Source organism: Gymnoscopelus braueri, assembly GCF_963280865.1.
Source record: "Gymnoscopelus braueri genome assembly, chromosome: 6".
In the NCBI taxonomy this organism is placed as follows: Eukaryota; Metazoa; Chordata; class Actinopteri; order Myctophiformes; family Myctophidae; genus Gymnoscopelus; species Gymnoscopelus braueri.
The window spans coordinates 42,349,348-42,361,368 of record NC_137607.1 but is presented as its reverse complement, the minus strand read 5'-3'; the positions used below and the strand labels follow the sequence as shown (position 1 = coordinate 42,361,368).

The 12,021-nt window shown below is 43.4% G+C and overlaps 1 protein-coding gene across 2 annotated transcripts in view; it reads left to right on the top strand.

Annotated features, from left to right (window-relative positions):
- The window catches only part of mast3b (microtubule associated serine/threonine kinase 3b), a 54,614-nt gene that overhangs the window by 34,010 nt on the left and 8,583 nt on the right, over nucleotides 1-12,021 (top strand). For both annotated transcript variants that reach the window (XM_080431353.1, XM_080431354.1), the window contains 18 exons: nucleotides 131-232; nucleotides 494-626; nucleotides 959-1,026; nucleotides 1,430-1,521; nucleotides 1,833-2,041; nucleotides 2,560-2,698; nucleotides 3,592-3,724; nucleotides 4,149-4,314; nucleotides 5,900-6,001; nucleotides 6,330-6,452; nucleotides 7,648-7,760; nucleotides 8,195-8,379; nucleotides 9,129-9,250; nucleotides 9,605-9,805; nucleotides 10,520-10,749; nucleotides 11,051-11,173; nucleotides 11,410-11,546; nucleotides 11,763-11,947. In XM_080431353.1, coding sequence (XP_080287479.1) covers nucleotides 131-232; nucleotides 494-626; nucleotides 959-1,026; nucleotides 1,430-1,521; nucleotides 1,833-2,041; nucleotides 2,560-2,698; nucleotides 3,592-3,724; nucleotides 4,149-4,314; nucleotides 5,900-6,001; nucleotides 6,330-6,452; nucleotides 7,648-7,760; nucleotides 8,195-8,379; nucleotides 9,129-9,250; nucleotides 9,605-9,805; nucleotides 10,520-10,749; nucleotides 11,051-11,173; nucleotides 11,410-11,546; nucleotides 11,763-11,947 — 2,563 coding nt within the window. The remainder of the gene's footprint in view (nucleotides 1-130; nucleotides 233-493; nucleotides 627-958; nucleotides 1,027-1,429; nucleotides 1,522-1,832; nucleotides 2,042-2,559; nucleotides 2,699-3,591; nucleotides 3,725-4,148; nucleotides 4,315-5,899; nucleotides 6,002-6,329; nucleotides 6,453-7,647; nucleotides 7,761-8,194; nucleotides 8,380-9,128; nucleotides 9,251-9,604; nucleotides 9,806-10,519; nucleotides 10,750-11,050; nucleotides 11,174-11,409; nucleotides 11,547-11,762; nucleotides 11,948-12,021) is intronic.

Genomic DNA, 12,021 nt, shown 5'->3' with positions numbered 1-12,021 from the left:
ATTCATTAACTTTAATAAGTCATTGTGCCCACATTGGGCCTGCTAGATGTAAAGAGGAATCTATAGTGATAAGCCTGTTTGTTCAATGTGTTTTGACCAGACTTTGGTTTTGGTTCTGCTGTGTTTGCAGGCGTACGAGCGTTCAGAGAGCGAGGAGGTGACCGTCATCACCCAGCTGGTGAAAAAGATTCTCATCATCATCAGCCGGCCGGCGCGCCTCCTCGAGTGTTTGGTGAGGAGACGATTTGTGGTTTGTTATTTCTGCCAGGCCGGAAAATTTGGAACTTAAATTATATTTTTGTTTTGTTGGCATATGAAATTGATCCTTTTAGGAAATAAATCAACAATAAAATACAATGGAAATTTGTTAAACATAATGATTATACCAATAATATTATTGACTAATAATACTATTTACAAATTGGGTAATTTAAAAATGTTCCTACAATTGCTCTAAGTAAGAAGCACCTGTGCCCTTGTATCCTGTTGGCAGGAGTTTGACCCGGAAGAGTTTTACCACCTGCTGGAGGCGGCAGAAGGTCATGCAAAGATCGACCAGGGGATCAAAACGGACATTCCACGCTACATCATCAGCCAGCTGGGTCTGAACCGAGACCCTTTAGAAGGTAAATACCAGAACTGCCAGAGCTGGGTCAAAAAACTCTGTTGACTAATCTGTATTTAGAAATTAGGTAAACGTAGCTTGGTTTATTCATTCGCACACAGCAGGTAGACTGATTATAGACAAGTCTGATAGTCAACACACACACACACACACACACACACACACACACACACACACACACACACACACACACACACACACACACACACACATACACACACGCATACGCACACTTTATAATCAAGATGATTGATCAGAGCAAGCATAGTGTAATGAAAGCGCTAATGATGATTTGTGATGATTGATGATGTTATTTTTCTTTGTGTTTTTTAGACATGGTCCACCTGGAGCCGTACGATGCTACTCCCAGTGCTTCTGTAGACACGGATGCTGCTGTGGAGGTAACAGCTTCTTCTATTGTTGACTGCATCTGGAAATGCAGCACATTCAGTTGTTCAGGAGTAGGCTAGCCATAAAGAACTATAACTATTTAAATATGAAAACTATTTCATATTTGTTTAATACTTTTAAGTGTCCAAAGCATTTATCAGCATTAGATACATTGTCTCGTCATGTTTTTTTTTGCCAATTTTGTATGCATTTTGTAGGTGAGTGCCTGGTCTCTGTGTTCCATACAGTATGTACCAGCGTGTTCCTAGAGTCCTATGTGTTTCAATGTGTTCTGGTGTGTGTGTATTCCATGTATACCTGTGTGTTTTGTTACTTTGAGTTCTTCAGCTATAACGCTATAAAGTAGATTTATTGTACTTGGTGAATGAAGTTTCTCTCTTTCTTTCTTTCTAGAATAAATGCCCCCAGGCGCTGACCCCGACTCGAAGGAAACCTCTAGAGAGTCACTTTGAAACAATCAAACTGATCAGCAATGGAGCTTATGGGTGAGAAGATTACATGTCTGTGGTTGCAAAGTAAAGTATTTAATAGTGTGGACTGTCAGTCCTAAAGATCAGATTTAGTCTCTGTCGGCTGGAAACCTCATATGTCCAAAACTTTTCAGGATTCAAATTCAAAAGTAGCAGATCTACAAGCTCAAAACGAGTCGCTTCGCGCCGCATTTCGAGCGTGTGGATCTGCTACTTTCGCTACTTTTGTGTGACGCTGTAGTATGATCAAGTAGGTCGTTAATTTATGAAAAAACACTAAAAGCAAAACAAAATGGAGATAAGATGTTCCTGTGGTGTGTTGACAGGGCAGTGTACCTGGTCCGCCACAAGGAAACCCGGCAGCGCTTCGCCATGAAGAAGATCAACCGTCAGAACCTGGCGTTGAGGAACCAGATCCAACAGGTGTTCGTGGAGCGTGACATCCTCATCTTTGCCGAGAACCCCTTCGTCGTTTCCATGTTTTGCTCCTTTGAGACGCGGAGACACCTCTGCATGGTGATGGAATATGTAGAAGGTACCGTGTGCATGTGCACAATTTATGTGTAGTTACATTTGTTATGTATGTGTGCAGGGATAGATTAATACTCAAGGTCCCCCCTGTGGCAGTTACCTTTTAGGACCCCCCACCCTGATCCTCACTTGAGTTGTAAGGCATGTGTGGGTCAAAAAAGCACCTATAGAACTTTCATCGTACAGTATATACATGATATTTATTTGCACGTAAAAAAAATTAAAATAAGTCATCTTAAAAAACAGATCAGTTATTTATTAGACGGGGACTTGTACTGTAGGCTGAGGTATAGATTTAATGCAAACACATGGGGCCCATAGCAGTCAAGGACCCCATAGCAGTCAAGGACACCTGGGCACTGTTGACTGTTTTTCCATAATCCATCGATGTACAGTATTTTTGTGTTCTGTGTGGGTAGTTGGTTCATCAGAGACATTGTAGTTGATAATAACCTAATGGTTAGAAAGTCTGATAAAATTGCTCCGTGTCCAGAGCCTCACCATGAGTTGTTTTATGTCCAGGTGGTGACTGTGCCAACCTGCTGAAGAACATGGGTCCTCTGCCAGTAGAAATGACACGCATGTACTTTGCTGAAACAGTGCTGGCCCTGGAATACCTTCACAACTATGGCATTGTGCACAGAGACCTCAAACCTGACAAGTAAGACTCACATCATGATGATGGAATGGACATTCATGTTATTGAAAGCACTGCTGCCTGTCTGTGTATTGTGTGTATGCCCGTGAACAACATAACTTGAGATGGATCAATTTTCACCAATCTTGGTTATCAGTCAGCGTCCCTGAACATATAATTAACTTTTGGGTTGAATAGGTCAAAGGTCAAAATTGCATAATTAGTCATGCAGGCAGGGTTTATTTTTCTGTGCCCCCTGGTACTGTTCTGGTGCCAATCTGAACATTCATAAACCGATAGTGGAGGAAACCATGCAAGGCACCAACCTGCTCATCGGGAGCAATTAGGGGTTCAGCGTCTTGCTCAAGGACCCTTTAACACTAGCTCTGGGGTAGCCCCCCAGCCCGGGATCGAACTGGGAACCTTGCGGTTTCAGTTAACCTTCCAGTTAACTCTACCCCTGAGCCACTGCCGCCCCGGCAATATATATGAAAATATATATTGGGAAAACCATAATGTACGTTCAATATGTATGCATATTGCATGCAAATCAGAATCTTTCAATCAACGTTATTGTCACATCATAGGTTTAGAGTTGTGAAGAAGTGGGTGAAATTCTTCTTCGAGCAAACCTGTTCAAAAGAAAAATCTAAGATATGTACATATACATGAGGTTACAAATGATAGTCTTCAAGAGACAATAAAGTGGCCGCACACATTGGTAGCCAAAGTGCCAATATATTATTCTGGACGCAGAGTAATAAAAAACAACGTTTCAGCAGCTAACTGCCCTCTTCAGGGTATGAGGTGTAGCATTAAGGTGAGGTTAAAAAAAACTACAGGAGCAGCGCTAGGCCTTTGTGCAAGAAAGATTCTGCTTGTGTTAGCCTCATGGTCGCCTCCACTCTTCCCAACAGTCTGTTGATTACTTCCATGGGACACATCAAGCTGACGGACTTCGGCCTGTCCAAGATCGGTCTGATGAACATGACCACCAACCTGCTGGAAGGCCACATGGAGAAGGACACCAGAGAGTTCCTCGACAAGCAGGTGAGAGGTTCATCTGAAGATAAAGATGACACACATTTGTGTGACTTGCGTATGTCAGGGTAGGGGATCCCCAGTTCAAATATGATTATTTTGCGCGATCGCGGCCTGAAAAGGTTGAGAACCACTGAATTAGACCATACAGACATGCCACACATGTTGTAATTCAGTCCCTGCATATGGCTATACAGTAACTGGGGATCCCCTACCCTGACAAGAACTTGGAATTGTAGGAGTTGAGGCATTACATTTAGTTTGACTCGGTTTCACAGATAAATATATTGTGAAAATATCTACAAGCTCACAATGCCTCACAATGCCTCGCAACACGAGACCCCCCCCAAAATCAGGCGGATAGCGGTAGGTGGAAGTGGAAGCAGACGATTTTGGAGATGTTGAAGGATCTATGCTTGGTCTGCTTCTGTAGGTGTGTGGCACGCCAGAATACATCGCCCCGGAGGTCATCCTTCGTCAGGGATACGGGAAGCCAGTGGACTGGTGGGCCATGGGGGTCATCCTCTACGAGTTCCTGGTGGGCTGCGTGCCGTTCTTCGGAGACACTCCAGAGGAGCTGTTCAGCCACGTTGTCAGCGGTGAGCATCAACTGAGTACTGTGAAGCTTAAAGTCATACTATGCAGGTGCTCCTCGCTTGCTTTTGGTAAACAAAGGCGCCTTTCCACTCCTCCTTTTGAAATAATGGGTGGCACAGATGCAGGATGTGCAGTTAACAGCATCCTTGTCTAACATTGACTTGTCAACATGGTTTTGTTGTCATTGGGAAGATTTGTACGATCGCAACCACATGCAGTGTCTATTCCACATAGTGCCGTACTGAGGGAGCGAGAGAGAGGGAGAGACATAGAGAAAGACAGATTTATTTGAACGTGACGACATTACGTCAATCCCTGCTCTGCTCAGCGTGTTAAGTGGTGCATAATCAAACTCACAATGCGTCACCAGCTTTTCCGCACTATTATTGTCTGGAAGATCCAGGGCCCATGCTCAAAAGGTAACGCACAAATATGTCCCGGTTGACCAAAACAACAGTGAAAACACCAAAACACAGCTCGAGGGCTTCTGCAGGCACACACCACCACACTACTCCAGTGGCTGGTATAAGTGCTGGTATAGAAGGAAATGAGGCGTACAAACGTATATGTTTTTTAAATGAAAATATAGGCCAACGTTCATTTATACTCCATTACACAAGGGTGCTTGCTTGTCAAAAATAACTGATCTACAAATTAGCTTATGATCTTTAACATTTTCATACTTGGATGACATGACATCATATGATATAGTCACCCACACAGTCCTTGCCAATGTCTACAAACTCCTCTTCATCACTGTCTCTGAACGAGAAAGAACGAATATTCCTTATCAAGATCTGTCATTTGTTTTGGTAATAATTCATGAAAATGCTCCCACACAATCCGGTCCCATGACCACTAACTCTACAGCCATCAACGACTCCAAACGGAAATATTCCTTCACAGCACCAGCAGGCAAGAGTTTATAGTTCCTTCTCTGTATTGGTCTTTGAGTTCTCTCGTTCCTTTAAGCTGTATCATCAGTTTGCAGGTTCTAGTCCACGTTGCTTGTGTCTTGTTTTGCTTACTTAGGATGTGTGCATGTTTGGCAGTGTCTGCCACTGCCTTCTTTTATGTAAAATACTCATTCAACTACACCACTGTCCACTTCAGCTTCTTTGCCTCCCTCAAGCTTAATTTACACTTGCTTACCGGATTTACAAGCTAACAACGCATCGCATCAGTGACGTTGTTACTGTGAATGCTCACGTTCTTAATTTGAAACAACTTTATGACTTGCCATTCCAGCATTTGTAGTTCCTCTTTAGGAGTGTCCTCCCCGCCCATCGATTTGAATGTCAGTTTTTAAAAGGATATAAGGTTTTACTGCCTCCATCAGATCAAGTAGCGTAGCTTGTTGTTTTGCCACTTTGCTCAGCTCACCCGACATGAAGTGCAGAGATCTTCTGATCTCCTCCAACTCTTCCTCAACTGCATCACTGGCTTTCTTTGATGGCATTTTTTGTTTTAGTTTCCATTTACTTTTTGTTTAGGTTCTTTTTACTATTTCTATTAGAGTATTGAGCTGCAATTTGTGTCATTTGTTGCTGCTTTTTATGAATTTGCCTGTGTTTCTGTCGTGTATAGATGACATCATTTGGCCCGACGGAGATGACGCCTTGCCAGTAGAGGCCCAGGACATGATCACCCAACTCCTGAGACAGAGCCCTCTAGAACGATTTGGAACAGGTACAGCTTACTTAAAGCTAGTGGTGCACTATTATGAGCTTGTAGATTGGCTATTTTCGCTGAATGTTCCCCCCCAGAATAGGGATGCTAGGGTTCCTGACATTTCCCCAGAACTAAAATCCAACACCAAAACATACACAAGTAATATGTCATAACTGGCCATAGTATTTAGGCTGTATTGTTCAATAAAATTATTTACAGTATGTGGAATGAGTATCAACAGAAAGTTTAATTCTCATAACGGGTGTCAGAGTTGTTTGCCTGTGTCCTGACATCTGAGTAAATCTTGGTCCAGTTTTTGACTGACTGTGAAACATGTATGTTTTAGGCGGGGCGTCCGAGGTGAAGCAGCACTCGTTCTTCGTGGGTCTGGACTGGAACGGTCTGCTGAGACAGAAAGCTGAGTTCATCCCCCAGCTGGAGGCAGAGGATGATACCAGCTACTTTGACAGTAGGTTACATTTTAATTATAAAGGAGCACTCAGCCACTTCCCCTGAAGGTCCTTCCTAGCATCCTAAAACAGCCATTCTTGGACTCAGTTCTGCCACAGGTCAGCGTGGGTGAGTTGAAGGAGCACTTCACCCATTTTCAACCTTTCTTCGTGTAATTGGTCCTGACTAATGCTCATTATAAGATGACACCATTTCTGTCTACTCACTCTGTGTCTCAGAGGAGAGCTGTGGACAGTTCATAAACCTGCCTGACATCATCGGTGGGCAGGTTTGGTCATTTCAGACATGATTTCAAGCTTTCCCCCCGTTTTTTTTTGGTAATGGCTTCTATTTCAGCATGCAAACTTTCTAGGAAGAGAAAGACTGTAGTTTCCATTTGCTTGGAATCCCCATTGATTATATCATTAGTACGCAGGTTTCTGAACTGCTCACAACCCAGAGTAAGTGGGTGGAGTGAGTAGGCAGAAATTGTGCCATCTTATAATGAGGAACCATATAGGAAGATAAGGAAAATGGATGAAATGCTCCTTTAACCCTTCGACTAAACATAAGCAGGGTGACCCACACTGTGTAGAATAACTCATTATAAGCCTACAAACCAATTTAAATCGTCATCTCATGTGAGTATGTACATTATTTAAAACTTATAAAACATTAATAGAAATATGTATACCGGTATTCATTTTTATATATATCTTAACAAAACCTTTTAAAGGATATTTTGTCATATATTTAAAGTAAGTGTTAAATATCTCTATACTCTGATAGTAATCATCGCTATAGAGTGTTTGTTAAGTAACAGGGGTCTCCCCGTCTCTCCAGCTCTTCAGTAAACAGGAAATACATTTTTCTGTTTTGGATAACAATTTCATCTAATCAGGAGAGAGAACTCATACAGGATACTGAATAAACTAGTGAAATTGGAAGTGATTTGAACTGGAACATTATCAAATTGAAGCTGACAAATTATCTTTGTGGAGTATTCTCTCCTCATTGGATAACATCGGACATTGGTATGAAAATATAATAAGAGCTGGAGGACGGGGAGACCTTTTTTGTATAGTTTTTTACAAAAATAAATCACTCGCACCTCTTAAATTATGAAGTGTTATACACATGTTTTTCCAGAGAGGCCATAAGTTAGGTTTATGATTAGTTGAACGGCTGCATGTGTCATTTGTCTGCATTATCAGCTCGTTCCGATCGCTATCACCACCTGGCCTCGGATGAGGATGAGGAGACGAACGACGAAGAGTCTTCCCTGGAAATACGACAGTTTTCTTCCTGGTCGAATCGTTTCAGCAAGGTGAGGAAGACCACATCCATGAACAAACATCTCCACATGCTACCTCAATATCTAAAAAATAAATTCTAGGTTTTCTTGTACTGTAGCTGTCGTGTGTGTTGCTCCACGGTGCTCCGCAGTGGTCCATACATTCTACTTCTTACTGAGAAGATTACAGCAGGGGTTCCCAAACCTTTCAGCTCAAAATAGCCGATCTACAAGCTCACAAGACCCAGCAACCTGAACTTACCAATATACGACGTTATGAATTAACTACTTAATCCCTATTTAATAGTGAAAATAGCAGATCTACATGCTCACTGGTGAGCTTGTAGTAATAATAATTTACAAGAAATTGCAGGAAACAAAATTGTAGGAACTCACGACCCAAAAAAGGGGTCCCCACTCATTGTATTGGGGCCTTTTAACACCACTTGTTCTATGTTGGTGTGCAGGTGTACAGCAGCACGGAGCATCTGGCCACGCTGTCCAACCTCAGCTTCTCGTCAGACCGCAGCCACAGCGAGGAGCACAGTGAGGAGCGCTGGGACAGCGGCAGACTCACCCCCTCCCCTGCTCCTGGAGACGGTCACAGACAAGGCAGCGTGGAGCGCACGCACTCTGGACACACCAGCAGCGGGTACAACTGGCATGGGGCACACTGGCACATACTGGCATCTGATTTCTACTCCAGTATCTTCATTTGAGGAGGAAAAATTAGTCGATGTTTGCGGTCTCTAAAATATAGACTGAAACGGATAGTGCGTCAACGTCGCAACATCCCTGCCGAGTTCAGGCCAGAGAGCTGTGTACTGTCTATGTTAGTCCTTACCCCCTGCCTGCCCTCAGTTCTTGTCTCTCTGCTGTCCTATCTAAATTATTCAAAAACTGCTTACACATTAAACATTAAAGCCTCCAGTTAGGAAATGTTTTACTTTGTGAGCCAAGAACTGTCACTTTTCTTCTTTCTTCTTTTATAATAATTGTTTCCTTTTTGTTCATGAACCTAGTTCTAGTTAACTAGTAACTGTGCTGTAAAAAATGCTGATTATTATTCAAATGCAATGCTTTCCTAGACTAGTGCAAGACCAGTGATGTGTTCTATCGTTACACACTATGTACGTAGTATGCCCTCCCCGAAAAAGAAAAGAAAAGCGTACACCGTTTGCTAACCATCTGAGGTAGCTTATCTGAAACGCAGGAGGAGGGGCTGGGGTTAGCAAAAATGTGCACTTAAATGTAGCGTCCGAGGTGAAGGCTTATGTGTGGCTATTGAGGTGATAATGACCGCTGGCCATGAGAGTTTCGAAGTAGTTCACATGTTAACTTAACTAATTATGGTATACCCTCTGAAAAAACCTATACAAACGTGTTGTTTCCTGTTTGTAGCCTCCGTCCCCGCGCTTCCTCCAGCTCCTCGCAGTCAGAAAGGAGCAGCAGCCCTCTGGTGATGAGCAGCACCCACAGTCTGGAGACCATGCCCCGCTTCGCTTTCTCCACCGACGACGAAGGTACAGGAGCGTAGGATGATGGTGGAGGATGGTGCAGGATGGTAGATCATGGTAGTCTAGTTATTTTAGCACAGTGTATACAAAAATAAACATGCACAACAAAAATAAGAAACAATTTACTGTGCAAGAAACGGAAGGAAGCCCATAGGCTTATTTGGAGTTCTTGAGTTTGTTTAAAAAAAATCAGCCATAGAAAGTTTATTAAGAACGAAACAAAAGTATTCAAGCTTGCACCAGCTTACACCAGCACATAAAGAAGTAAAATCTGTATAGAAACAGAAAAGAGAAAAGAAAACGGAACAGGTCCATCACTTATCTAATTACCTGAATGTACTGTGTGTGTGTGTGTTCTAGCTGAGGTGGTGGTGTCCAGCCTGAAACGCATCAGGATCCGAAGCAACAGCACCGGGGCCAAACACTCCTCTCCCAAGGACCCGGCCGAACCCCGGCGCTACGGCAACCAGCTGGAGACCCCTGACAGACAGAGGCTTCCCTGTGGAGGGAAGGTCCCCAAGTCTGCCTCTGTGTCCGCCCTGTCCCTCATCATCACCACAGGTAGGTGTCACCTCACCATCGCAAGATGCATAATGCATTCATCTGGATCAGTGGTTCCCAACCTTTTCTGGATCAGGGCCCACTTGAATACCAAGAAAGTGGAACATATCACTTTTAGGTTTAGGGCCAAAATACATTTCTGATCTTGTATGATATCATGAACCATCCGTACCTCTCAGGTCATCTGGGGAAGGTCTGCTTTCTGTCCCAAAAATAAACTTGGAGAAGCGGCATTTAGTTTTTATGCACCGCCTATCTGGAACAAACTCCCAGAAAACTGCAGGTCTGCTCTGCAGCCACTCTTATTTATTTTAAAACACAACTAAAGACCTTTCTGTTTGCTGCTGCCTTTGATTGAGTTACTTTTCTTTTTTCTTTGTCTTCACTGTAACTGTATCTGTAATTGTTTCCTTCTTTTGTTGTGTGCTTCCTAATGTCATTGTATAATTGTGTTTCCTTTGCTTGATGTTCTGTGTAAATCACATTGAATTGTCTTGTTGTTGAAATGTGCTATACAAATAAACGGCAAATAAAACTGCCTTGCCCTTGCCTTGAAAGCGTTCGCGGCCCACCCATCTGACCACTTGTCAAGTGGTCTGGTCAGGGGACGCGTGCATTTCCAGGGCATGTTTATTTAGTATTTTACCAGTTGATGAACAGATCAAATGACTTGGTTCTCAGTCAAGGATGTGGTCCGTCTGTCTTCCTCTCTAGACGACACACTCTTCAGCCTCCAGCCCAGTCCCGTCTCCCCTCGCTCCCTCTCCTCCAACCCCTCGTCCAGAGACTCGTCCCCCAGCAGAGGGGACCTGTCCCTCAGCCTCAGCAGCGCGCGGCCTCCCATCGTGGTCCACACATCCGGGAAGAAATGCGGCTTCACTGTGCGGGCCATCAGAGTGTACATGGGAGACAGTGATGTGTACACTGTGCACCACATGGTATCGGTAAGTAGACAATTACACAATTACGTAATCACTTGAATGCAATACCGTTAATCATTTTCATTGAATAAATAAGTATAAAACCCACAGACAGGCTTAACTTCTTTCAACCTGGAATCCCTATTTTTGGTCAAATTGTCCAAAACAACCTCAAACAAAAATTAGCTAAAGGACCAAGCTCACAAGTTAACACGTCAGCTTGTAGGTCGAGCCATTTTCTGTACTTTTGCATGACACTGTCATACGACAAAGTATGAAATAAAATAACAGTAATTTAAAACCCTTTCTGTTCTTCCTGTCTCAGAGTGTGGAGGAAGGAAGCCCCGCCCATGAGGCGGGACTTAGGGCCGGTGACCTCATCACCCATGTGAATGGAGAGTCTGTCCAAGGCCTGGTTCACCCTGAGATGATTGAACTGCTGCTTAAGGTACGCAAACTTCTACTATGTATTAAATACTACTTACACATTTGTTTGTTTGAAGTAACACAATTCTTTGCACGTATGTGCAGAATGTTTGGCTCTGAATCGTTTTGCATTCCTGTAGCTGTAAATTAATGTACTTTGTTGTTTACGGACTTTAGGCCTGAATGTTAAATCAAGCTGCTTAAATCCAGTGTCTTCAACAGAACTTAATCATTGTGTCATTCTTCTGAAATGTGCAGAGTGGCAACAAGGTGGCGCTACAGACCACAGCCCTCGAGAACACGTCCATCAAAGTTGGCCCGGCGCGAAAGACCAAACACAAAGGCAAGATGGCCCGACGCAGCAAGAAGAACAGGAGGAGAGACACTCAGGACAGGTGATTACATAAAATTACACTTTATTGTCAGTCATGGCATGTCAATTGTTAAGGTTAGTGAAGGATGTCCTCTGCTTCTTCACGCCACCTTATCAGCTTGCAGGTTTTGGTACCCAGCATTGACAGTCAATCAATCAGCCCAATTTAATCTTATGTGTTTACTGTCCGTTTATAGTATTGACCCTGTATATGGTGCGTTTGTTTCTCTGCCACTAGGCGGCGTAGCATCTTGAAGAAGCTGTCCAAGCAGAGCACAGTGATGCACAGCAGTCGTAGCTTCTCCTCTGGCCTCCACAACTCTGTGTCTTCCAGTGAGAGTCTACCAGGCTCCCCCACACACAGCCTGTCTCCTGGGCCGTCAACACCCTGCCGCAGCCCTGCACCCGACCACCAGCCTGGAGGTGAGCTCACTGTAACACATGAAGGAAATAAAATACACCCAATGACTATAGTATTAATATTATAATACATTTTA